At 37.7% G+C, this 24,510-nt stretch overlaps 4 protein-coding genes and 1 pseudogene across 6 annotated transcripts; 2 read left to right on the top strand and 3 right to left on the bottom strand.

Moving 5' to 3' along the window:
* Positions 1-1,493: 1,493 nt before the first annotated feature.
* Positions 1,494-3,810, bottom strand: LOC111012172 (uncharacterized). Its single transcript, XM_022286228.2, is given in 4 exon segments — positions 1,494-1,833; positions 2,489-2,744; positions 2,746-3,377; positions 3,461-3,810. Coding segments are annotated over 4 exon segments (999 nt in total). The 5' UTR covers positions 3,534-3,810; the 3' UTR covers positions 1,494-1,795.
* A 1,289-nt stretch (positions 3,811-5,099) lies between these two features.
* Positions 5,100-5,836, top strand: LOC111012179 (uncharacterized). The gene is made up of 2 exons (XM_022286235.2): positions 5,100-5,537; positions 5,646-5,836. Exons 1-2 carry the CDS (start codon positions 5,100-5,102, stop codon positions 5,733-5,735), a joined length of 528 nt encoding a protein of 175 aa, XP_022141927.1. The 3' UTR covers positions 5,736-5,836.
* LOC148208051 (anthocyanidin 3-O-glucosyltransferase 2 pseudogene) lies at positions 5,714-7,505 on the bottom strand (annotated as a pseudogene).
* A 954-nt stretch (positions 7,506-8,459) lies between these two features.
* Positions 8,460-11,617, bottom strand: LOC111012187 (uncharacterized). Of its 2 annotated transcripts, XM_088119647.1 has the most exons (3): positions 10,329-10,834; positions 9,361-10,245; positions 8,460-8,668 (listed from the first exon to the last, which is right to left on the bottom strand). In XM_088119647.1, the coding sequence occupies exons 1-3, from the start codon at positions 10,399-10,401 to the stop codon at positions 8,637-8,639; spliced, it is 990 nt and encodes a 329-aa protein (XP_087975773.1). In that variant the 5' UTR covers positions 10,402-10,834; the 3' UTR covers positions 8,460-8,636. The 2 variants fall into 2 exon arrangements, 1 of the variants encoding a protein (XP_087975773.1); XR_015788816.1 differs by lacking the exons at positions 8,460-8,668; positions 10,329-10,834 and adding an exon at positions 10,862-11,617 and having other exon boundaries at positions 10,106-10,245.
* Positions 11,618-12,890: 1,273 nt separating this feature from the next.
* On the top strand, positions 12,891-23,661 carry SAC9 (sacI homology domain-containing protein / WW domain-containing protein). 2 transcript variants are annotated; one of them, XM_022285133.2, is made up of 12 exons: positions 12,891-13,693; positions 13,776-13,908; positions 14,047-15,263; positions 16,189-16,296; positions 16,454-16,624; positions 17,200-17,442; positions 17,932-18,363; positions 19,250-20,056; positions 21,073-21,270; positions 22,023-22,493; positions 22,594-22,824; positions 23,151-23,661. In XM_022285133.2, the coding sequence occupies exons 1-12, from the start codon at positions 13,070-13,072 to the stop codon at positions 23,427-23,429; spliced, it is 4,914 nt and encodes a 1,637-aa protein (XP_022140825.1). In that variant the 5' UTR covers positions 12,891-13,069; the 3' UTR covers positions 23,430-23,661. The 2 variants fall into 2 exon arrangements, with proteins under 2 accessions (XP_022140825.1, XP_022140904.1); XM_022285212.2 differs by having other exon boundaries at positions 13,552-13,693; positions 13,786-13,908.
* Positions 23,662-24,510: the final 849 nt, after the last annotated feature.

Genomic DNA, 24,510 nt, shown 5'->3' with positions numbered 1-24,510 from the left:
ATGAAATTGATGAGATTTACGGAAAGATGACACTAGGATTTTTTTATTATTATTGTTAAAATTAGCGAGTCTTGTTTAAAGAGTCGATTTAGTATACCGATTTACGTGAAATTAGTGGATGAATGTAGTGAAAATTGAAAAAAAAAAAAATTGTAATAATTATCACATCTAAGGTTCAAAATTTGATGAAAGTGAAAGTTTATGATAAAAATTTATTAAACTTGTAAGTTTGTAAAATTGAGCTTTCGTCCTACACTTTATTGTTATGAGTATATTATATTTAAAAATAATAATCATTAGCTAATGATTAATTAAATTTTTAGGTTTAAGGATCATTTTACCTTTATGGTTGACAAAATCTCAGTGTGTGATTTATTGTTTTATTGAGTAGATCTTGTGTTACTATTAAATGTAAAGAATGTGATTTTTTTTTTTAAGTACAACACATGAGGTTGAGAATCGGACTCACAACTTTTTGGTTGGAGATAATGTCAGTTATCGCTAAACTTTACTCACTTTGACAAAGGTAAAGAACGTGATTGAACATAATGACAGTAACATATAATTACTTTAATTAGGTATCTCCAAATTATACTCACTTTCATAAATATAAAAGAATGTAATTGAACATAATGACAGTAACATATAATTACTTCCAGAGTATGGTACTATGAGTTCTTCAAGTCTCACTTGGTCTCTTGTGGTACAGTAAATTTTTTTTTTTTTTTGACTACTTAAAAACTTGAACTGTTGAGTTTGATTTTTAAGCCGTGGGTTATTTTTGGCTTATAGTGTGGAATAAAGCATGAGAAAGAATGTAATATTTGACTAGGGTGGCCGAATTAAGTGCTAAAATTCTTCCCAAAAATATATGTTATTGAAAAGTAGATTCCTTGGAATACTTTTTGTTTTTAATTAAAAGTTTGGTACTTGAACTTTGAAGGTATGTATAGCTTTTGGTAGGTTTTGTGTAGTCTTTGACATGTCTCATAAGGGTCATCGGATTTTACAATATTTCTAATTGACTAGGAATAATACTTAGGTGTTTATCAGTCATGAGTAGATATCTCTTACTGCTCACCATTAAGAAAATTCACAACTAAGGAAGATGAATAAAATAAATTAATAGCTGTTAATTTTTTTAATGGTAGTAAGTAGGAGAAACCTATAGATTGGTAAACACCTAAATTGATTAGGCTATGTACTAGACATAAAATTACAAGTTTAGTGCCGGGTAGACACTTTTTAAAGTTTAAAAACCTATTCGCAAAGTTAGAAGTTTAGAGACTTGTTATATATTTTCTAAAGCTTAGGAATGAAGACTTGCATATTAAAGTGATCCATAGAGGAAAAACAGAGCTAATAGTTTTGGTCAATAATAAATCGATCTTAGACGTGTGTCCATTCAGAGTTGCCACTTGCTCGAGATATCCAATAAAAAGAATTCGTACTTTACTAGTTCAGTTGTCCTACAAGACTAAGAAAACTGAGGGTTGATGAAATGAGAGATTGTACTATCCATTAGTTTGCTGAGACTGCACAGTAGCTTTTTGTATTCTTGCACTAATCAGAAAGGAATTTGGAAAGTTGGAAAAGGATCAGATCCAGAACAAAAGATGTTGCTCTCAAAGAAAAAATCTTGATGGTTCATTGATGGAGAAATAATACAGAGTATCATAAATCTCTAATCTTTAAAATTCGGTCGGTAGAGAGAGAGAGAGATGCAGCTGCCTTGTTTTTATTCAATATGTCAAAAATGAGGAACCACAACCAAGTGTGTGGCTCCACTCCATTTCTAATCTCGATTGAGGACGAACTTACACCTTTCAAAACCTGCCACAATCAAGTCACTCTCATGCTTAGAAGAAAGTATACATGTTTTTATGAAAATGACCAATAAGGAAACCCCTTTGAGGGTGACAAATTCTCCCAGTAAAAGAAGAGAGAAAACGAGAGCTCTTTGGTCTTTGATTTACTAGCATGATCTCTTTTATGAGTTGTAGTGATCAATCTTAGTTTTTGGATAAGAGGGAGCACCAATAATGATGAATCAATAAAGACTGTATGATAAACTTTAATTAAAAGACATGAACAATGACACAAGTTTTAAAAAGTATAGAAATCGTACCTGTAGTTCTTATGATTTGAGCTTAGTCTTGATTTAATTCTATTGGTTTTTAAAGTTCAAATTTGATTTGTATAGTTCAATTTAATCTCTTAAACATTTCTAGGCTGACTAAATACAAACCGTTTTCCTATGTGACTCGTTTTTTCAAAGAAACATGCTAAACATAGGAAACCTATCAATATTAACACTAAAGACATTTTAAAAGCTATATTTCAGATCCAGAACAAATCATAAAAAATAAGTTATAATTTAACCCTTTTTAGTTATTGTGTGCGAGAAAAACATACGTTGGTGTCTTGAGTTAATTCTATTTCGAGAAGAAGAAAGGAATTGAAGACAGGTGGCGAGTGGTAAACTTACTTGGATCCACTGTTACAAGCATGGCAGTCCCTCCAAAGCAGCAGGTACCACCAGTCACCTTGGTGTTCTGCCAGTAGCTGTTGAAAGCATAGGAGGCGTGTGACAGAATAGTGTCAGGCTCAAAGCAATGCCAATTTGGCTGAATAGACTTACAGTCCGCTCCTGTCCCACAGGCATAATCCATCGCGTCTTGAATTATTGCGTCAGGCACAGTGGGTTTCGCCACGCACCATGCTGCGCCAGACGACCGTGGCGGCTTCCCCCCCATGTGCTGGAGGTGGACCAGACGGCGGAGGAAGCACCACCGGTGGTAGAAACACTGGTGGGCTCGGCCCATGACTGGGTGAGGGTGGCCCAAGAGCATGTTTGGGTGAACTAGACCCATAATGGTGAGGTGGGCTTGGAGGCCCAGATGGTGGGGCGGGGCTGGACATGTTCTCAGGAGGATATGGGGCTAAAGGGGCTAAGGGGGTCATTGGGATTATGCTGGGTGAGCTTGGGGGAGGGCTCAGACTTCGGGCAGGGACATGGGGCTGAAGAGCTGGTGGAGGGGGCGCGTGGGAATAGATCATCCCATTCCCTGGGGCTGGAATGGTAGGTGGTGGTGATGGTGGAGGTGGCTGAGGAGTTCGGGGTGGTGCATCTTCACAGAAAGGAGGCGAGTTTACAGGCAATATGGTTGGTGCAAGTGAATCAAAAGGTGGCAGAGATAATGGGGAGTTCACAGTCACAGCATTTGGTTCAACAGTCAAGAATTTCAGTTGGGGTTTTAAATTTGAACCCTCTTGAATTTGTAGTTTCAGCTTCCTTAGGGGCTCACTGGTTGAGCTTCTGCTGAGTCTGTGTCTATGTTCTTCTAGTTTCAATCTTCTGGAGTAAATCCCAGCATCTGCGAGAGAATAGTCTCATGACAAATTACAAAAACGAACACTAAAGTAGACACAATTTGGAAATGACAAAAACATAATTTACCACTTGGAATAGCCAGGGTAGTGGATGCAAGTGCAATAGAGATATAAATTACGGCAATACACAGTCTCTCCATTGCTCAGAAATTATAATCATGTCAAAACCAGACTCCAAGTGATTTTTGCTCTAAGCAGCATTTATACAAACACTTGGCGGGCAAAAGTGGACAATTGGGCGAAAAGTATAATTGCCCATGAAAGAATAAAGATGATTCGTTTATCACTTGTTCTACAGTGGAGTGACAGTGAGTGATATGCAGATGACATGAAAGTGTAACCCTTTGCTGGTTCGTAATTCTAACATAATCAGAATAGATTCTAGCTTGGCAGAGGAGAGAGATGAAGAAATGGAGATTTGGGTACCTTCTTTTTTTATGTTTGCTTGATTTCTACTCAAAGAGGGATCACTGTCCCTATCTGGATCTGCGATTACGCTTTTACAAAGTTCGCATTATTGGAAAGGAATCTTCCCATCTCTCCGATAATGCAGCTCTTCCAGTTCCTTGAATCACTTATGATAGAATGGTCCGTTGTTTCTCTCCTAGTCGTTCGAGGAAAACAATTTTAATTAAGGTTTAAAATTAAATACTTCGTGGTCCATGAACTTTCGCTTTCTTTATTTTGGTTCTCCGCCAAAATGCCCGACTCTATTTTGGCCCTCTACTTAAAAAGATTTATCCGTCCCTTGATTCCTTTTTATCCCATGTTTTTTTAGTAGCGATGGATAGCTACATATTTTTAGTAGGGTGAAAGATTTAAATTTATAAATACATAAAATATATATTAATTATTATTGAACTAAATTAATCTAAAAAAATTAAAACTAAATTTGACCCGACTTTTGGGTGAATTTCTTCTTTCTTTGAGAATCTTGGTGAAACATTCCTAGTGTCCATGTCCATATTCCTCTTTTATTTGAACAATAAATAGATTATAATAAATAAATATGGGTTAAATTATGAATTTACATCTTAAAACCTGAACCTTATCATAGTCAATTTACATGCTTAGTCCAAATAAAAAATACCAACTTATTTTTACATAAATTACAGTATATCACATTTCACTGCATTAATAACAAAGAAAAATTGTGAGTTTAAAAGAAAAATTTGCGAGCATGAAGTTTCTTTCTTCTTCTTCCTTTTTTTTTTGTGGGAGAAAGGAATATGAAGATTTAATCTTACCTTAAGAAAATAAATATAGATCATTTAATGTACCATTTGTAAAAAATTTGATTAAATTAAAATTAGGTGGGCCACGTTTAAACATTTACAATTATACATAAATTAGCATTAATTTTTCCAACAATGAGAATCTTGTGGATTCAATCAAATATATGTGACTTTTTTTTTTTTAACAGGGATAACTTATTTAATTATTAAAAAAAAAGTGCAGTAGGGATAAATCTGGTAATTCACATCACATTTGGGGCCAACACTAGACCAACCCATTTGAAGCCCACTTTCTGGGAACCACCACATGACCAATAGCCCACAACCACTCTGCTATTCCAACGGTAACTTTTCACTGTCTTCTTCCTTCCTTGTCCCTTCCCCCATACCTTCAAATCAGAAGAAGAAAAGGAACGAAAGCAAAGAAAGATTCAAGCTTTCGAGCTGTATCAGATTCAGAACTCAGGAGAAATGAATATGCAGTCTTGGGAAGATGACGAGGAGGAGAAGCAGAGGCTGATCAAAGTTGTGGAGTATTTGGAGCCAGTGATGGCCAAAGAGCTTCTCTGCAAATTCCCTGACAATTCCGCTTTCGATTTCGATTACTCACAGAGCACCATCTGGTCCCCGTTGGTCCCGCGCCATTACAACTCCATGGATTTGGATGCAATCACCCCCATCAAGCTTCCTTCTGATTCTGAAATGGCGTTGGAGCAGACCCAGAAGAGCAGTTTGAAGAAAGCCACCTCCAACCTCAAGAAGAAGCTCCTCTTCAATGGCTTCACTGTCAATTTCGGCCTCTCGAAAAGCGGCAGGAAGGTTAAGAGGATGAAGAACAAGAAAATGGCGTCTGATTTCTCCCCCACGCCCCTGCAACTGCAAGGTTCTTGCTATCCCAATAATAAAAAGGTCAGTTCTGAACCATGACTCTGCTTTTCACCTGGAATTTTCAAGATCTGTTCTGTACTTGTTCTTGTTCTTTCCTGCTTTTTGATTTCGATTCCCATGAATGTATAGGGATGGAGCAAGTTACTGAAAGCTGCCACCAAGCATTTCAAGAAGAAGAAGAAGAAGGATCCCGCATCTCAAATGAAACTCCATTTCTAATCACTGATTCATACTCTGTATTCTTTTTTATTTCGTTTTTCTTGTTTTGTAAGAACAAGATATATGTAATTATCATTCTCTAAACTGTTTCCCTTTTGCCATGATCCGTTCCATAAATTCTCTCATGAAAACTAAAGAACCCAAAACGAAAAAGCACATGGAATCAAGATCAGATGTTAAAGAAACTCAGCCAACATGTCGTCTATCAAATTCCCAAATGAAATGTAAGAGGAACCGCCATGGATGATGGCTTTTCTGCTCTTCTCGCTCATTTCTTTAGCCCTCTTCCTCACCTCTGCATCGGCGTCCATCACACATCGAACGGCTCTCTCGATCTTATCTGCACAAACCAGATCTCCACCGTCCTTCCGGTAATCGATCTTCATCTCCACCGCCAATCCCAAATCTCTAACCAGTTCAAAGGCGTTTAGCTGCTGCTCTGCGTACAGCGGCCACGCCACGATCGGCACGGCGTGCCATATGCTTTCCAAAACAGAGTTCCATCCACAGTGCGACACGAACCCTCCGATTGCTCTGTGGGCCAAAACATCCATCTGTCGAACCCACCCGTAGACTCTACCTCTCCCTTTAACCCTCTCCTGGAAACCCTCCGGCAAGACATCGCCGGGATCGGCGTAATCCGTCGGGACTTCGAACTTATTGTGCGGCGGCGGTGGCCGGCGCAGGGACCAGAGGAATCTCTTTCCGCTACTCTCGAGCCCTTTTGCAATCTCCATGACTTGGGCAGGGCTGAAGCTTCCCCGGCTACCAAAGCACAAGAACACCACCGACGACGGCGGCTGATCGTCGAGCCAAACCCTAATTTCCCTGCTTCGATTTTCATCCGGGGACGGCCGCTTCTCGCTTAAAAGATCGAGAATAGGCCCCACCGTGTAGATCGGAGGGATTCCGTCTTCATAAAGTGAGCTCAAAGCATGAGGTTGTAGTTCCGCGAATGTGTTGATGATGATTCCTCTGGCTTCCTTGAACCTTTGAGCGAGAATCGCCATGGAACTGAATCCGCCGTCTGTGTAAAACGAAAACCGAGGCAAAACCCCCATCGGAACAGGGTGGATGAAACACGGAACGATTGACTCAGCGTCCGATTCCTCGAACGCGGCGCAGATCCGTCGGTAGCGTGATTCGACGTGGAACATAAATCCGAGAAATCCCGCGCCAGAAGTGAAGAAGATGTAAGAATTCACTCCAAGTTCATCACCGACATCGATCATGGAAGTGCAGAATAAATCGAGAACCAGCCCAACAAGGGGGGGAGCCGCGTTAGTCGCAGAGAGGACGTGGTCGACAATGGCGTTTTTTACTAGGGTTTTGTAGCTCTCGATCCAGAGAGAGTAGTACTTCTCGAAGGACTGGGATAAGATTTGCAGAGGAGGAGGATTGGCCGGAGGAGGGAGATGGAGGTAGCGAATGCGCGGAGTGGCGGAGACGGCGGCGGAGGGAGGCGATGAAACTCCGTCGGTAACCGTCGGCGAAAATGGGTATTTCATGACGAGAATGGTGGCGGAGAATCGACGGTCACGATCCAGCAACTGAGTTGCGAATTCGACGGTGGAGACGAGGTGGCCGACTCCCGGCGACGGGACGAAAACAACCTCTGCAATCTCCATGTTTCAGAAAGCCAATGAGAGGCCAAACTGTGGCTCACAGAAGCACTTTTACGACTTTCGTATCTTCAAATTCTTTTTGCTTTTAATTTTTTTTTTTTTTTTTTTGTCTCTCTCTTCTCTTATTCTGACTTTTGTTTTCTTGTGAAGAACAATTGAAGTGGAAATATGACCACCTTAAAATGGCAAGATCAAAATTAGTCACCATTATACACTTTCATATTACTACATTTTCAATGTCATAAATGATGATTTCCAAATTGAAAACAACTTTTCCAGATCAACAATTCACAAGGCAACTTGTTTTGGGTGAAAAGACAAAGAAAAAACCCATAATTTCTTTGAGTTTATCAAATGTTGAATGGGGCTGTTGTTTTTTGCTTTGCAAATATCACATTGAAGTGAGACCCACAAAAGATGAACCAATGAAATCAAAAAATAAAAATATTCCAAAGGGGAAAGGAAACAAAAATGGACACTAAATTAAAAAACGGTGACACCCCTAAGATCTGAAATTAAGGCCAAAAAGTGATTAATTTCATTGAATTAAAATGACCATATTTTAATCTCCACTTGTTTAATGTTTTCTTATGAAATTTCAATGGGGGGAAAAGTGAGTGCGACTGTTTGCTTTATTCATTTATGTCAAAATTGGGGATCACCACTGATCTCTTTTAATATTTAAAAGTTTTATTATGAAACGGTAATATGAATGAAGGTAAATTTATAATTATCACATACCTAAGTATTCCTCGAACCAAACTTATGGTGGTTAAAACATAAAATAGTGTTAAGATGCTTAATAGTTTCAAAATTTTAATAAAATGGTAATATGAATGAAGGTAAATGTATATAGCTAACATGAGTATAACTCAACCGATTAAGACATTTATTTACGATAAAAAAGTAGTGACTTCAAATCCTCACTTTAAAAAAATGTAAATGCATGGGAGTTTTCGTTTTATTATTTTTAATTTTTAAATCATGTTTAATTGTAATTATAACACAGTAGCTTTTTGTATTCCTGCACTGTCAAAATGAGTCTAATGAAAAAGGAATTTGGAAAGTTAGAAAAGGAACAGATTCAGAACAAAAGATGTTGCTCGCAAAGAAAAAATCTTGATGGTTCATTGATGGAGAAATACAGAGTATCATAAATCTCTAATGTATAAAATTCAGTCGGTAGAGAGAGAGAGAGAGAGATGCAGCTGCCTTGTTCTTATTCAATATGTCAAAAATGAGGAACCAAGTGTGTGTCTCCACTCCATTTCTAATCTCAGTTGAGGACGAACTTACACCCTTCAAAACCTGCCACAATCAAGCCACTCTCATGCTTCTATTGCTAGAAGAAAGTCTACATGTTTTTATGAAAATGACCAATAAGGAAACCCCTTTGAGAGTGACAAATTCTCCCAGTAAAAAAAGAGAGAGAACAAGAGCTGTTTGGTCTTTAATTTACTGGCATGATCTATTTTATGAGTTGTAGTGATCAATCTAAGTTTTTGGATAAGAGGGAGCACCAATAATGATGAATTAATAAAGGCAGTATGCTAAACTTTAATTAAAAGACATAAACAATAACACAAGTTCTAAAAAGTATAGAAATCGTACCTTAGTTCTTAATTTAATTCTATTGGTTTTAAAAGTTCAAATTTGATTTGTATAGTTCAATCTAATCTCTTTAAACAACTCTAGGTTGGCTAAATATAAAATCCTAGGTACGTGGCCACCACGGTTTGAACCCATTCCCCTCTAAGCCCTTTGTTATTTACCATGGCCCTTGTTGACCCCATGATAGTTAACACATTTTTAGTTATTGTGAAAGACATTTTAAAAACTATATTTCAGATCCAGAACAAATCATAAAAATTAAGTTATAATTTAACCCTTTTTAGTTATTGTGTGCAAGAAAAGCTTACGTTGGTGTCTTGAGTTAGTTCTATTTTGAAGAAAGAAAACAAGTAAGGAATTGGAAAACAGGTGGCGAGTGGCGAACTTACTTGGATCCACTGTTACAAGCATGGCAGTCCCTCCAAAGTCGCAGGTACCACCAGTCACCTTGGTGTTCTGCCAGTAGCTGTTGAAAGCATAGGAGGCGTGTGACAGAATAGTGTCAGGCTCAAAGCAATGCCCATTTGGCTGAATGGACTTACAGTCCGCTCCTGACCCACAGGCATAATCCATCGCGTCTTGAATTATTGGGTCAGGCACAGTGGGCTTCGCCACGCACCATGCTGCGCCAGACGACCTTGGTGGCTTCCCCGCATGTGCTGGAGGTGGACCAGACGGCGGAGGAAGCACCATCGGTGGCAGAAACACTGGTGGGCTCGGCCCATGACTTGGTGAGGGTGGCCCAGGAGCATGTTTGGGTGGGCTAGGCCCATAATGGTGAAGTGGGCTTGGAGGCCCAGATGGTGGGGCGGGGCTGGACATGTCAGGAGGATATGGGGCTAAAGGGGCTAAGGGGGTCATGGGGATTGTGCTGGGTGAGCTTGGGGGAGGGCTCAGACTTCGGGCAGGGACATGGGGCTGAAGAGCTGGTGGAGGGGGCGTGTGGGAATAGATTATCCCATTCCCTGGGGCTGGAATTGCAGGTGGTGGTGATGGTGGAGGTGGCTGCGGAGTTCGGGGTGGTGCATCTTCACAGAAAGGAGGCGAGTTTACAGGCAATGGGGTTGGTGCAAGTGAATCAAACGGTGGCAGAGAGAATGGGGAGTTCACAGTTACAGCATTTGGTTCAACAGTCGAGAATTTCAGTTGAGGTTTTAAATTTGAACCCTCTTGAATTTGTGGTTTCAGCTTCTTCAGGGACACACTGGTTGAGCTTCTGCTGAGTCTGTATCTAAGTTCTTCTAGTTTCAATCTTCTGGAGTAAATCCCAGCATCTGCGAGAGAATAGTCTCATGACAAATTACAAAAACGAACACTAAAGTAGACACAATTTGGAAATGACAAAAACATAATTTACCACTTGGAATAGCCAGGGTAGTGGATGCAAGTGCAATAGAGATATAAATTATGGCAATACACAGTCTCTCCATTGCTAAGAAATTATAATCACGTCAAAACCAGACTCCAAGTGTTTTCTGCTCTAAGCAGCATTTATACAAACACTTGGTGGGCAAAAGTGGACAATTGGGCGGAAAGTATAATTGCCCATGAAAGAATAAAGATGATTCGTTTATCACTTGTTCTACAGTGGAGTGACAGTGAGTAAGATGATATGCAGATGATATGAAAGTGTAACCCTTTGCTGGTTCGTAATTCTAACATAATCAGAATAGATTCTTGCTTGGCAGAGGAGAAAGATGAAGAAATGGAGATTTGGGTACCTTCTTTTTTTATGTTTGCTTGCCTTCTACTCAAAGAGGGATTACTGTCCCGATTATATCCATAAAGTTGCTCATAAGGTATTTTTGAACCGTTTAGGTAAAGGATAAGGGTATTAAAACTTTTAATTAAACTAAGTTTTGTATTAAAATTTTGAAGAGAGAAAGGAACCTCAAGGAAATGTGACCAGAGGAGAAATTTCCTTCGCTGACCAACTTTTGGAGATCTCTAAGCTTGGAGAATATCTCCTACCCCTTCGCGTAGAAGCTCCCAAAGCAAGCCCTAGAAATCACGTCCACCGATAAGCCCCTCAGATCCTCGTCGACGTCAATCGCCGCCGCCGCCACGGATCCTCCCCTCTCACCTCTCGAGCAGCGGCTCCGCCGCGTCCGCCATGGCCCGGACCCGGTCCATGAAAAACTCCGGCGCGATGTGCGCTGCTGCGCCGAAACGGCGCCGTTGGATTGGAGGGGACGACGCTGTCGCCGAGCACCGGCGCGAGCTGCTTGGTCACGAAGCAGGGCTTCCCCAACTCCAGATCCGCAGACAGATTCAAATCCTTCACCATCTCCACCTTGTGGTGAAATGGGCCTGCAAGTTTAATTCCAGCCCATTTCAATTGCTGGGCCTCCTCTACCTACCTATCCATGGTCCACTATATTCTTAAATTTCCACCGAAGTTGAAACCACCAAACTTGCTTATGCTTACGCTCCCGAGTACTAGACTTAGGCTTTCATAAATGGGGCTCGTGACTTTCGAAGTAAAAACACCTTTAAAGTACCATTTGCGGGTGTATGCATCTCGTAGTCTAACTCGTATTCATATTTTTTATAGTATTATGGTACATATAACGTTGTTGGTTCCAATATGCCAGTATTTTGATAGTTCCCAATTTCTTTTCTTAAAAATTTCAGGAAATTTTGTAATTCACCTATTATATCAGTAGAGGAAGCAGCTCTTTCAAACGCACCTAAATAGATCTTTAAACTCGTACGTTTTGGGATAACCAAAATGAACTTTCACTTTATTCATAGGTTTTCATTATATATATATAGATACATACATACAAACATATATATATATATATATATTATATAAATTTATGTTAAAATTATAAATAAATACTAAATTAGTATTTTATTAAAAATATAGGGATTAAAACGGACCACACCTACTAAATGAACAAAAATTATATATAAATCAAAATAAAAATTAAACTAAAAGTACACCGATAAAAATAGTATTTAAATTTCAATAATTAAAACCTTGAAATTTGAAGTTGGGACCCTGATAGCTAATTTTTTTTGAAGATTACTTTTTTCTCTCCCCTTTGCATTTATTTTAACAAATATATATTTTAAAATACAGTAGCGATCTAAGATTAAGGAAGGAGCTACGTATTATTCTTATAAAAAAAAATTTAATGTTAAACTTGACCCATTATACATACATGTTAAAAAGTGGATTTCTTAGGTGAATTAAATATTTATTATTTTTTTGAGAACATTGGTGGAACATTCAATGTGTCCATGTCCATATTACTTTATTTATTTCGTAACATAAATAGATTCAAATGAATAAATATGGGTTAAATTATGTATTTTGTGTTTGAATTTAGAGAGAATTTCAATTTCAATTGGATTTTATCATCTTTAAAGTTTTCAATTTGATATATATAAGTACAGCTTTCAATTTAATACTTATAATTTAGTTAAACTTTATGCCTCATTTCTAAACTATATTATCTTAAAAAAAAATTATAAATCATATTAAAATCCACCTATTTTATACTCAATTTCGAACCTTATTATGGTCAACATACATGCTTAGTCCAAATAGAAAATACCAACTTATTTTTAGGTTGTAGTCATAATTTTATAGTAAATGATATTCGTTGTATACATAATTTGTGTTAAAATATTATAAATAATGATCAAATTGATTTTAAAGCATGAAACAAAATAAAATTTTTGAAATTTTATATACTACAAAAATTAAAATTAAAAGTACATTTAACTGTTAGGACCAAAGTAAACTCAGTATATTTTCCAACAAATAAGTTAGGAGTTCGATCCGTGTTCTACTAAAAAATTATTAGGAAAAAATAATTTTTAACATAAAAAACAAAAGTCCATGAACAATATTTTTCTTAGAGTATATATAATATTTAATTTATTGTCAAACAAAGCAAAAAGAAAAAAAAAATAAAAGAAAGAAAGAGAAGAAGAAAGAAATACAGAAAGAAAGAAATGGAAAATCCATCTGTGTGAGTTCTGACTGAGTTTTTTCATTCATATGTGCCCGATCTGGCCAACTCCAACTGAATCTAATTCTCAGCAGAATTCTTCGCATCGGACCGGCGAGATTCATCGGCGCCGATGGCCTTTTCACCCGCAGCCGGCGGCAGCGGTCCGAGGGACACATCCATAGCCGTTCTCACACTCGAATCCGGCGAAGTCTACGTAGTTGCGAGCTTGTCTTCGAGGAACGACACTCAGCTGATCTACATCGATCCCACCACCGGCGCTCTCCGCTACCATGGCAAGCCCGGCCTTGACCTCTTCAAGTCCGAGTCCCAGGCCATCGACTTCATCACCAATGGATCGCGATGGCTCTGCAAGTCCTCCGTCCAAGCCAGAGCCATCTTGGGATACGCGGCCTTGGGCGGGACTGGTTTACTTTTTGTCGCCACTAAGCTTTCCGCCAGCGTTCCCAATTTGCCCGGCGGAGGATGCATTTTCACGGTTCTGGAGAGCCAGTGCATCAAGATTCCGCTGCAGACTCCGCAGGTTCAGGGGAAGGGGGAGCTCAAGAACGTGCAAGAATTAGTTGAGCTTGATATTGATGGGAAACACTACTTTTGTGAATCGAGGGACGTAACGAGACCGTTCCCGAGCCGAATGCCGATTAACAAGCCCGATGAGGAGTTCGTTTGGAACAAGTGGTTCTCGATGGCCTTCAAGAACATTGGGTTGCCACACCATTGCGTTACGCTTCTCCAGGTTTTGCTTCGAACTTAATTGTGTCATCTTCATAAATTGAGGAAGTATTTGGAGTGTTGTCTTAATGGGTAATATTGTGTAGGGGTTTGCAGAGTGTCGAAGTTTTGGGAGTTCTGGTCAGATGGAAGGGATTGTGTCACTTATTGCTCGTCGAAGCAGGCTACACCCTGGAACTCGATATTTGGCCAGGGGCATAAATTCCTGCTACAGCACAGGTAATTTGACGTTTGATCATTACTGGAAAAGAATTTATTTCGCATTGTTGTAATTCATTTATATTGTCTGTCAATCAATTTTCTCTTTTTGAAGAAATATTTTGAAGGACCAAGTTACAAATACTCCAATTTTGACAGGAAACGAGGTTGAGTGTGAACAACTGGTATGGATACCTAAAAGGGCTGGTCAGAGCACTCCTTTTAACACGTACATTTGGCGAAGGGGCACCATTCCAATTTGGTGGGGTGCAGAGCTGAAGATCACTGCTGCAGAAGCAGAAATATATGTATCTGAATCTGATCCTTATAAAGGAAGCGCTCAGTACTATCAAAGGTTGAATAAGAGGTATGATGCTGGAAATATAGATGTTGTTGGTGGAGGAAATCAGAACAAAAAATCTTTGGTTCCTATAGTTTGCGTAAATTTGCTTAGGAATGGAGAAGGAAAATCAGAATCTATTTTAGTTCAGCACTTTGAGGAATCTCTGAATTATGTTAAATCAACTGGTAAACTTCCAAATACTCGAATCCATTTAATAAATTATGATTGGCATGCAAGTACAAGGTTAAAGGGTGAACAACAAACAATTGAAGGGCTGTGGAAGCTTCTAAAGGGACCTACTGTAACAATAAGTGTTTCTGAAGGGGATTATTTACCTTCCCGATTACAGACCAAGGATTATAGGGGTGAAATCATACATAATGATGACTTTGAAGGTGATTTCTGCATAAGAACGCGTCAAAACGGAGTGATACGATTTAACTGTGCCGATTCTTTGGATAGAACCAATGCTGCTAGTTATTTTGGTGCTCTCCAAGTCTTCATGGAGCAATGCAGGCGGCTAGGGATATCTTTAGATAATGACTGGGCAATGGGTTATCGTTCAATGGATACACAAAGTGGATATATAGCTCCACTGCCACCCGGTTGGGAAAAAAAGACTGATGCTGTGACAGGGAAAACATATTATATTGATCATAATACTAGGACCACAACATGGACTCATCCTTGTCCAGATAAACCTTGGAAAAGATTTGATATGACATTTGAAGAATTCAAGAGATCAACAATTTTATTTCCAATTTCTCAGCTAGCCGATCTGTTTTTGCTTGCTGGGGATATTCATGCCACCCTTTATACTGGTTCCAAAGCTATGCATAGCCAAATCCTTAACATATTCAATGAAGAAGCGGGAAAGTTTAAACAATTTTCTGCAGCACAAAATATGAAGATTACACTGCAGAGAAGATATAAAAATGCAGTTGTTGACAGCTCTCGGCAAAAGCAGTTGGAGATGTTTCTTGGAATGAGGCTTTTTAAACATCTTCCATCAATACCTATTCAGCCTCTTAATGTATGTTTTCGAGAATTTTCTGTACAATTTGGTCTTTAATACCTAGCAATTGGAGATTTAGGATTCATATTTGTTATTTATTTATCTATTTTTCTTATTTGGGGGTGGAGGGTATGGAAGTGGCATGGTCTTATTGTGCCTTCCATGAATTTTGTATTGCTGAATGCAGTATTATTACATTATTATTTTCCTATTAATAGAACATTATTTTATTTGCTAGGGTATTTGTTATGATCGATTCCATTTTTTGTGAAAAGGTGAGATGAAATAATTAATATCCTGTAGAATTTTATTTATTAACATTATAGTGTAAACCGAACAAAACTCTTTACAGATGGTTATTTTAATATAAATGGATAGGTATCTTAGAGGCAGTTGGTAACCAGGCAGTATAGTCTACATATTATGTCTTACCGACATGATGTTGAAGAATTAAGGGGCATTTGGGTTCAATGGAGACACCATGAGTTCAAGTTGTGTGGGAGCTCCATCGTGGATTAAATATCAACAAATTCTTGGATGCCAGTTTTTGTAGGCTCAAACAGTGTACTGGTTTTGAACCTGTTGAACATAGAAAAGTCATACATTACTATCGCTGCTAAAAGTTGAGGCTAAGGGACGTAGAAGAATGAGATGATTTTCACCGCATGTTTAGTGATGATGACGGCACTGGTTATCCAAATGTCATTGGCTTTACAAAAATAGAAGCCTCGCCTTGGGACTATATCTTTAAAGAGGAGTTTTGTCTAGTAGCTCTTCCTAGTCTACCACGTGAACTTCTTTTCCTGTTTGATTTTCCATATCCAGGCTGAAGTATTGCATTATTTCCTTCGGTTGCCTTTGTACTGCACATATGGTTATCACGTGTTAATTGTTATCCACTTTTCTGTTTCATTGTGTTCAGTGACAATATCGATTGGTGTAGGTACTCTCGCGAGCATCCAGTTTTTTACTTAAACCTGTTACCAACATGTTTCCAAGTTCTAATGGTGGATCTGGTCTTCTGAGTTTTAAGAAGAAAGGCGAGATCTGGGTACTGGAAATTCCTTTCTTCATTCTGATTCAAATGTTCTTTGGAAACATGATAAATGGTCAAATTTATTATTAACCATGCTGCTTTAGAAACTTTATAAGTTGATTGGTCTTGCTTGCTTCCGTTTCCTGTGTTAATTTTGTCCTTTCTCTTATAGGTATTCCCGCAGGGTGCAGATGTTGTTGAACTGTTCATTTACCTAACTGAGCCTTGCCATGTCTGTCAGCTTCTTCTTACTGTATCTCATGGTGCAGATGACTCAACTTATCCAGCCACCGTTGATGTAAGGACTGGCCGTAATCTAGATGGGCTAAAACTAATTCTTGAGGTTTGCATTCTTTCCTAAAATTTCCCCTTCTTGCTTCATTCATAGGGCTTCTTTTGCTCAATGTCTAGAAATGTAGAAGGCAGAGCTCTTTTGTTAGTGCGGCTGCTTATTCACGTGACATGTTCTTCGGAAAAAATACATTGATTCCAAGCTGTTACATATCCTCAACAGTTGTTTTTCACATTGGATCATCCGGGTGTTTTCCTCTTTGACCACATATTACTTGTTGATGCAGTTACATGAAACACTAAATAGAGCTTTCACATGATCAGCTACTCATTATTACACTGATAAATGGAACCATGTCGCAATATATTCTCTGCATATTGCTTCTAGCTTTTTTATTTTTTTAAAATTAATTAATTTAAATACACAACAAGTTATCTACACCACTTATTTATACTTGTATCCGGAGTTACCCAATTTCACACAAAATAAAGATACAGGAAGTGACTGCATGTTCTGCCATCTACGTGTTCCTGCATGCACGGATAGTTTGTATGCATGCAAATGGTTAATATGAAGGTGTGGTTATTGTTGTTCTGTTCATAAGTAACTTTGTTGGCTCTTGGCAGGGTGCTTGCATACCTCAGTGTGAAAATGGGACAAACCTTCTTATAACCTTACCAGGGCCAATTAGTGCTGAGGATATGGCTATCACAGGGGCTGGTGCTCGCCTCCACTCCCATGAGGCATCAACACTTCCATTGTTATATGATTTTGAAGAACTAGAGGGTGAACTGGACTTCCTTACCCGGGTTGTTGCTGTTACATTTTATCCTGCTGTTTCTGGGAAAAGTTTAATGACTCTTGGCGAGGTGAGAAGTGATATTTGACTGAGTTAAAAAATCATTTTGACCTGTAATATTTGACATGTAGTTTTCTACATTCTGGCAGTAGATGTTAATACCCCCCTCTCCTTTTCTTTTGGATAGAAGCATAGATGTCAAAATTTAAATTCATCATTTCATTTGGTTTGTTATATATCTATATATTTTTTTTCCTTGTCACGTTTTCTCTACACCTTGTCTCTCTCTCTCTCTCTCTCTCTCTCTTTTTTGAAACAACACATTGTCTCTTTTTAAGATCAAAGTTTTTTTTTTCACCAGCATAATGTTATGTTGACATATTTTGAGGAAGTTGATTTTCTTTATTTGTGTTTGTAATTGGTTAGGTATGCTAATTTACATCTTTAATGATTCTCTCTCTCTCTAGCATCATTTTTTTTAGTTTTGTTATTTCCTTGTCATATATTACTATTAGGTTGAGATTCATTCTTACTTTTACTTTGTTGACATATATTATAGATAGAGATCCTTGGAGTTTCTCTTCCTTGGAGGGGAGTGTTTTATGACGAAGGACCTGGTGCAAGATTAGCCCATCTCACTAAGAAGTTCCATAAGGAAATCAACCATTTTTCATCTGGTTCAGGAACCAATCCATTTTTTGCCCCTTCATTAAATGAAGACCTTCCAAAGCCAGTGAAAACAAGTGCTTCCGTGGACCCATTGGTTGACCTTTTGACTGGAGAAGTTGCATTTTCAGATACAATTTCTCAAGCAGACAGTGGAACTGTTGTACATCAGGGGGGTGACGTACTTGATTTTTTGGACCAGCATGTTGAACATCATAGTGCTGAAGCTGACCACAAAGTTTCTTCACCAGAAGATCCAAAGGTTACCGATAGTTGTTCCCAACTGTACATAAATTGTCTCAAATCCCTTGCAGGACCTCACATGGTATGTTAATTTCTACTTTTATGTTTTGTTTGGTTATCATGTTATCATTCTGAATGAGAATGATGCAATATATATGTATGTATGTATATAATATTTTTAAGTTGCATCAGAGATAGCAGCCTTGTCTCACTTACCGATCATGGGCTAACCTACAGATTAAGTAACAATAGCTTAACTTTGGAACTGAGTAACCTTAAAGTAGATAATAGGAAGCAGATATGGAGCAGGATAACCGGCCTCCCATAATGCATACATACTATAGGAGGGCTAAAAAGGAAAATCCAGGCAATCTTGCTAAGACAGTCAATTTGTTTGGAGAGGATTTTGAGTTGACTACAAGAGGGAATGGATAGTGGGGAAGAAATTAGGATGAAATTTTGAGCAAGGAATCAGCAGACAGGAGCTTTCTTGGAAGCTTTTTATTAATCTTGTACAAGGAGTCAGCACATCCGCAATGATCACTTTCCTTTAGTTAGGTCCTGATCCTATCAGATAACCTGACATTATTTTTATTAGCTTTCCAAACTGTCAAATTAAAACTCTTTTTGCACGCTGATTATTGAATTGGTGGTTTTTGAAGTCGGGAAGAATTAGCAAATTAGTGGCAATAGCTTTTAAGTAAGAAAAAAAATGTAGCTTGCTTTGAAGTTTCTGTTCTCGTACAAGTTTCATAGTTCCACGTAGTTTCAAGGTCATCTTATGAACACAATCTACCAAAAATGGAATGGTTGGGCATGACATTATTTGAGTGGTATGTGTGTAAAAGATGGATTTAAGATCTGGAGTTCTTTTCTAATAGAAAAATGAAGATGATTTAATCATTAAGTATTCTGAATCGGATCTTGATGTAACATATTTAGACACATAATATTATGCAACCATGCAGGAAAAGAAGCTCAGCTTTCAAGAAGCCATGAAACTTGAAATTGAGCGCCTCCGGCTAAATCTTTCAGCTGCCGAGAGGGATAGAGCATTATTATCAACTGGAACTGATCCTGCTACTATAAATCCGAATCTGTTGCTTGATGAGATTTATGTTGGAAGGTTATGCAGACTGGCAAATCATCTTGCATTAGTTGGGCATACTTATCTGGAAGACAAAATTACTGCTGCTATAGGTCTTGATAAAGTTGATGATCTTGTGGACTTCTGGAACATCAGAGAAATTGGAGAGATCTGTTCTGGTGGAACCTGTGAGGTGCGTGCAGAAACTAAAACACTAGTTCAAATTCCCTCTAAAGTGTCCTCAGCTGGAGCTCCCAAGCCTGTCTTGTTATGTTTACAATGCCGAAGAAAGGTTTGTAAAGTATGCTGTGCGGGGAGAGGGGCTCAACTTTTGACAAGCTATAGCTCAAGGGAAGCCTCAAGCTACAGTGGTTCACACGGTGGGAGCCACATTGATGCCTCCTCGAACGGTTCACATGGTGTTGTCTGTAAGAAATGCTGCAACAATGTTGTGCTTGACGCATTGATCTTGGACTATGTAAGGGGATTGATTAGCTCACGAAGGAATGCCCGTGCGGACGATGCTGCATATAGAGCTTTGAACCAGGTGATTGGATCATCAGTAGGGGATTGGCTCTCTGGAAAGAATCTGCATTTTGCTGGCCAACGAGTAAATAAGGTTCTAAGAAAATTGATTAATGGAGAAGAGTCAGTTGCTGAATTTCCATATGCCAGCCTTTTGCACTCGGTAATGTTTTAATTCTTACACACACACACACATTAATTTTTATCATGTGCGTTGCACATTTTTTTATCTCCAATATTTCTAATCTAAGAATATAATTATGAGGTTATGTTTTATATTTTTATTTTCTAAGATAAATTAAAAAAACTCTAACACTCACAATAGTCTGCAGCTTATCATCTTTAAGCAGCTTCCTTGTTTGAATTTTCCATGACAAAGTAGAAGAATCCCAAAAATCATCTATTGTTCCATCAGAATGGGAAGACACGTGAAATACTTTAGGAAAACTGATTTTGAGAGTACTTTCACCTAACCAAATATGATGCTAAAAAAGAATTCGAATACCAGAACCAAGCTTAAACTTGGAAAAGTGCTCATAATTAGAAAAGAAAAATGCCAAGAAAGAATTCACTGATCCAAAAGGTATAATGCTAGAACCCATTGCAAAGCGATGGCCTCTTACAAAAGCTTGGTGGACATGATTTTTGCTTTTAAACTTGGCAATGGAAAGAGAATCAAACTTTGGGAGGATGTCTTGGTTGGTGACAACTCACCCAAAGATCTTTTTTTTTTTCTTTTTTTGAGAAAAGTTACCCAAAGATCTTTCTGCTAGACTTCTTAGCCTCCCAAATCTCAAAATGAAGATTGCTGAAAATATTTGGAATGAAATGACTTCCATCGAACGTATTGGATTTCAAGCATAAATTGCTTACAATTTTTGGATTTCATTGCCATTGATATTGTTCCAGAAAGCTTGGTAGCTTAGCCTTGCGTTCATAACAAAGTTTGTACACTTGCTGCTGAATTCGTTATTGTTCTTGGTTTCATTTTGCCACTACCTTACATTCTGGAAGACATGAAGGGGAATGTGATTTTTTTTTTCTAGAAAAGATACTTCAAGATACTCTTAGTTTTAATTTCTTCGAAATTGTCTGATATTATTAAAAGAATTATGTCATCATCTGATTGCAAAAATCTCCAATTTGGTTGATAAGTTGCAATGTCTTATGTAATTGTAGGTTGAAACAGCAGCAGATTCAGCACCAGCCTTGTCATTGCTTGCTCCCTTAGATTCTGGTTCATTTTGTTCATATTGGAAAGCTCCTCCAAATGCTACCTCTGCTGAATTTGTTATTATTCTTGGTTCCATCTCTGATGTTAGTGGAGTCATCTTGCTTGTGAGCCCTTGTGGGTATTCTGCAGGAGACACTCCCATTGTAAGTACTGACATTTGCTTGGTTATTATCCTTCTTCTTTGTTATTGTGTTAGTGGTCAATGGGTTTACTATTGGAGCCTATTTAGCCATTTACATGAGAGTGAAAGTATTCCAGAGGTGCATCTTCCAAGGATCTAACAGGGATGTCACTGCAGGATCATCATGGATGGTGATCCAGGACAAAGAATAATTCAACTGATAATATTAATTATTATTTCATGACAAATATAACCTTTGCAATGCGTTAATTTTTTTTTTTTGACGGGTCTACTTGTTTTACTAGAAATCGCTCTGCGCTTTAATGTAATTTGGCATCTGGTGTTATGTTTCTGTTACAACTGTTTAGAACCAGGATGCGTCTCTATTATGAAAGTGTGAATTTATGCACTCGCTTGTGTGATTATAGGTACTATGCCACTGATAGTGCCTAAAATGTAATTGTTTATATTTCTGTTACCAACATGGCAGTATATCCTCAGCGTTTGATGAAATGTTTGAGAAATGCAAAATCCAAGTATACAAATAGTTTCGTCGGTTAGATTTTTCTCACACACATCATTACAAGTTTGCTAATTTGAAAAAATGAGATGAAAATTTTGGTTTCTATCTTTTATCATATTAAGGTGACAATTCATTTATTTTTTTTTTTTATGGGGACGGATTTGAACCATGAATTTGGAATATATTATACTTTGAAATCTTGGCAGGGATTGAACTCGTCAGAAATGACATGTACTCTTCTCTCATTGCAGGTGCAAATTTGGGCAAGTAATTTAATTCACAAGGAAGAAAGGTCGTATGTGGGGAAGTGGGATGTCCAATCATTGATGCCATCTTCATTTGATTTTTATGGGCCAGAAAAAGAATATAGCAAGGATACAACACCTAGGCATGTCCGATTTACCTTTAAAAATCCTGTTAGATGCCGCATCATTTGGATGACGCTACGCCTTCAACGCCCTGGTTCGAGTTCTGTTAGTTGTGAGAAAGATTTCAACCTCCTGTCTCTAGATGACAATCCTTTTGCACCAGTTCATCCACAAATTAATCGACGTGCCTCCTTTGGAGGATCAAGTGAAGGTATTCCTTGTCTTCATGCTAAAAGAATTATTGTAGTTGGAATCCCAGTGAGAAAAGAGACGGGCCTTGAATCATCATCAGGCTCTGATCAAATGACTTACAGAGCCTTGTTGGAGAGAGCCCCTCAAGTAAAGAGATTCAAGGTAGAAATCCTGCTGTGGTCTATAATGTCTAATTTTCTGGGGCATCTGTCAAAATTTCTATAATGCTAACTTCCTGTTAACTGTCTTTTGTTGTCTTTAGATTCCAATTGAAGCCGAAAGGGTTATGGACACTGATCTTGTCTTGGAACAGTATCTCTCTCTCGGTTCCCCAATGATTGCTGGCTTTCGTCTGGAGGCTTTCGGTGCAATAAAACCTCGAGTTACACATTCACCATCTTCAGATGTACAAATCTGGGATGCTTCAGTCACATTTTTAGAAGATAGACACATCTATCCTGCTGTATTGTATCTACAAGTTTGCACTGTTCAGGTAATTAATGGTCTTTTTTTATCATACAGCTTTAACTTGGAAACAAATGTAGCCAAAATACAATCAGCCGTTTTTTCATGGACAGCAATTATGCATAGGAGGATTCTATTTTCTCATTTCAAAGCTTGGTTTGTGTCTTCTAAGTTATCACGAATGATAGTTTTCATTCTGATGTTGAGTATATTTAGCTCTTCTAGAATCTCTCAAATGATTAAACCTGGGCAATTGCTGGTAGTTCTAATCATGGTGATTATAAAGTCATTTCAGTTTGATTGCAATCATGGAGGTTTCATTTCATTGAAAATGGTTAGCATGACTTTGTACAGGAGTCCAACAATAGTGTAGTAACTATTGCTGAGTACCGACTACCCGAAGCGAAGGCTGGAACAGGATTTTACTTCGATTTTCCAAGACTTGTACAAACGAGGAGGATTATATTTAAACTTCTTGGAGACGTTGCAGGGTACTCCGACGACCCAGCGGAACAAGATGATTCTGGATTTAGGATTTTAGCAGCAGGGTTGTCTTTGGCCAATAGAATTAAACCGTATTACTATGCAGATCCTTATGAACTTGGAAAATGGGCAAGTCTTTCAGCTGTTTGATGCTCTTAATGTGAGGGGAAGAGAAGATTGATTGTGTTATTTGATTCAATTCATTGTTGTAATGCCAATATGTAATCCCAATATTCTTTTACGTAATAATACCAAATTAGCAACTTAGAAGAAGAACAATTCTCTTTCTTTCGGAAATAGGTCTGTATTTTTGTGAATATATCAATGCTTAAGATTTTGATCCTGTGAGTTGGGACCGAGTATGAGAAATCTTCTTTGTTTATACGTCTTGCGTTTCATTGCATTTGATGTTTCAGTGAATTATTGTGTAATAGAAAAAGGGGCAGTAATTATTCATTTGTGCTATTAATTAAATAAATTTTTTTGTATGTTTATTTGGTCTGTCCTTCAATTTTTGTTTTTATCTAACATTTTATCGCAATTTTAATGCTATATCATCATCTAGAATAAATGTATTGAAATGTAGCATAACTTTACCCTGGGTTTTTATTGTGTTAAGATTTCTATCAGGGTTAAAATGGTAATTTTTTAGAAATACAAAAATTAAAGTAGCCGTTTTGAAGGTAGATGGGTTCAAAAGATTATAAATCGAAAGTATAAAAGTCAAAGTTCAAAGTGAATATTTTAAAACTTTAAGGATCAAAATGAACAAAAACTAAAAGTACGAGAATCAAAATGGTATTTAAACCAATAAATTACTTGAAAATTAAGAGGCAAGTTTAATTAAACTATCACACAAAGTTGTTAAGATATCAAAAAAAAAAAAGTCTCAAGTAATTTTTATTTTATTATTTTTTATTTTTTGAGTTTAATAAAAGATGAGAAATTCAAACCTTCTTAAGAGATAATATCTTAGTATCTTAATTAGTTGAAGTATATTCATTTTGGTAATAAAAAAAATTAAAATAAATATTATGCTTACAATGAGTTGACAATTGAATTAAAAAAAATTCGACCACATGAGCAGAGCGGAGCAAGTGATATTTATTTTGTCGTTAAACTATATTTTAAACTTTTTTTTTTTTAAAATTAACTAACAATAATTTTGTACTTCGAATTAGGGAGATGGATTATCATTATTATATATAGGCTTACAAAACATAAATTGGGC

Source organism: Momordica charantia (genome assembly GCF_013281855.1).
Source record: "Momordica charantia cultivar OHB3-1 chromosome 11 unlocalized genomic scaffold, Mcharantia_2.0 BLBB01000011.1, whole genome shotgun sequence".
In the NCBI taxonomy this organism is placed as follows: Eukaryota; Viridiplantae; Streptophyta; class Magnoliopsida; order Cucurbitales; family Cucurbitaceae; genus Momordica; species Momordica charantia.
Note: the sequence above shows the minus strand (reverse complement) of the source record. Positions and strands in the feature narration are given on the sequence as shown.

Excerpts from the sequence above, each read along its gene's own strand:
- LOC111012179 (XM_022286235.2), top strand. The coding sequence starts at position 5,100 with ATGAATATGCAGTCTTGGGAAGATGACGAGGAGGAGAAGCAGAGGCTG. Across the intron at positions 5,538-5,645 it reads GCTATCCCAATAATAAAAAG|GGATGGAGCAAGTTACTGAA; the intron begins GTCAGTTCTGAA and ends ATGAATGTATAG.
- LOC111012187 (XM_088119647.1), bottom strand. The coding sequence starts at position 10,401 with ATGGAGAGACTGTGTATTGCCATAATTTATATCTCTATTGCACTTGCA. Across the intron at positions 10,246-10,328 it reads TACCCTGGCTATTCCAAGTG|ATGCTGGGATTTACTCCAGA; the intron begins GTAAATTATGTT and ends ATTCTCTCGCAG. Across the intron at positions 8,669-9,360 it reads GCTTGTAACAGTGGATCCAA|GTTTTGAAGGGTGTAAGTTC; the intron begins GTAAGTTCGCCA and ends TGATTGTGGCAG.
- SAC9 (XM_022285133.2), top strand. The coding sequence starts at position 13,070 with ATGGCCTTTTCACCCGCAGCCGGCGGCAGCGGTCCGAGGGACACATCC. Across the intron at positions 13,909-14,046 it reads AAATTCCTGCTACAGCACAG|GAAACGAGGTTGAGTGTGAA; the intron begins GTAATTTGACGT and ends CAATTTTGACAG. Across the intron at positions 15,264-16,188 it reads TACCTATTCAGCCTCTTAAT|GTACTCTCGCGAGCATCCAG; the intron begins GTATGTTTTCGA and ends CGATTGGTGTAG.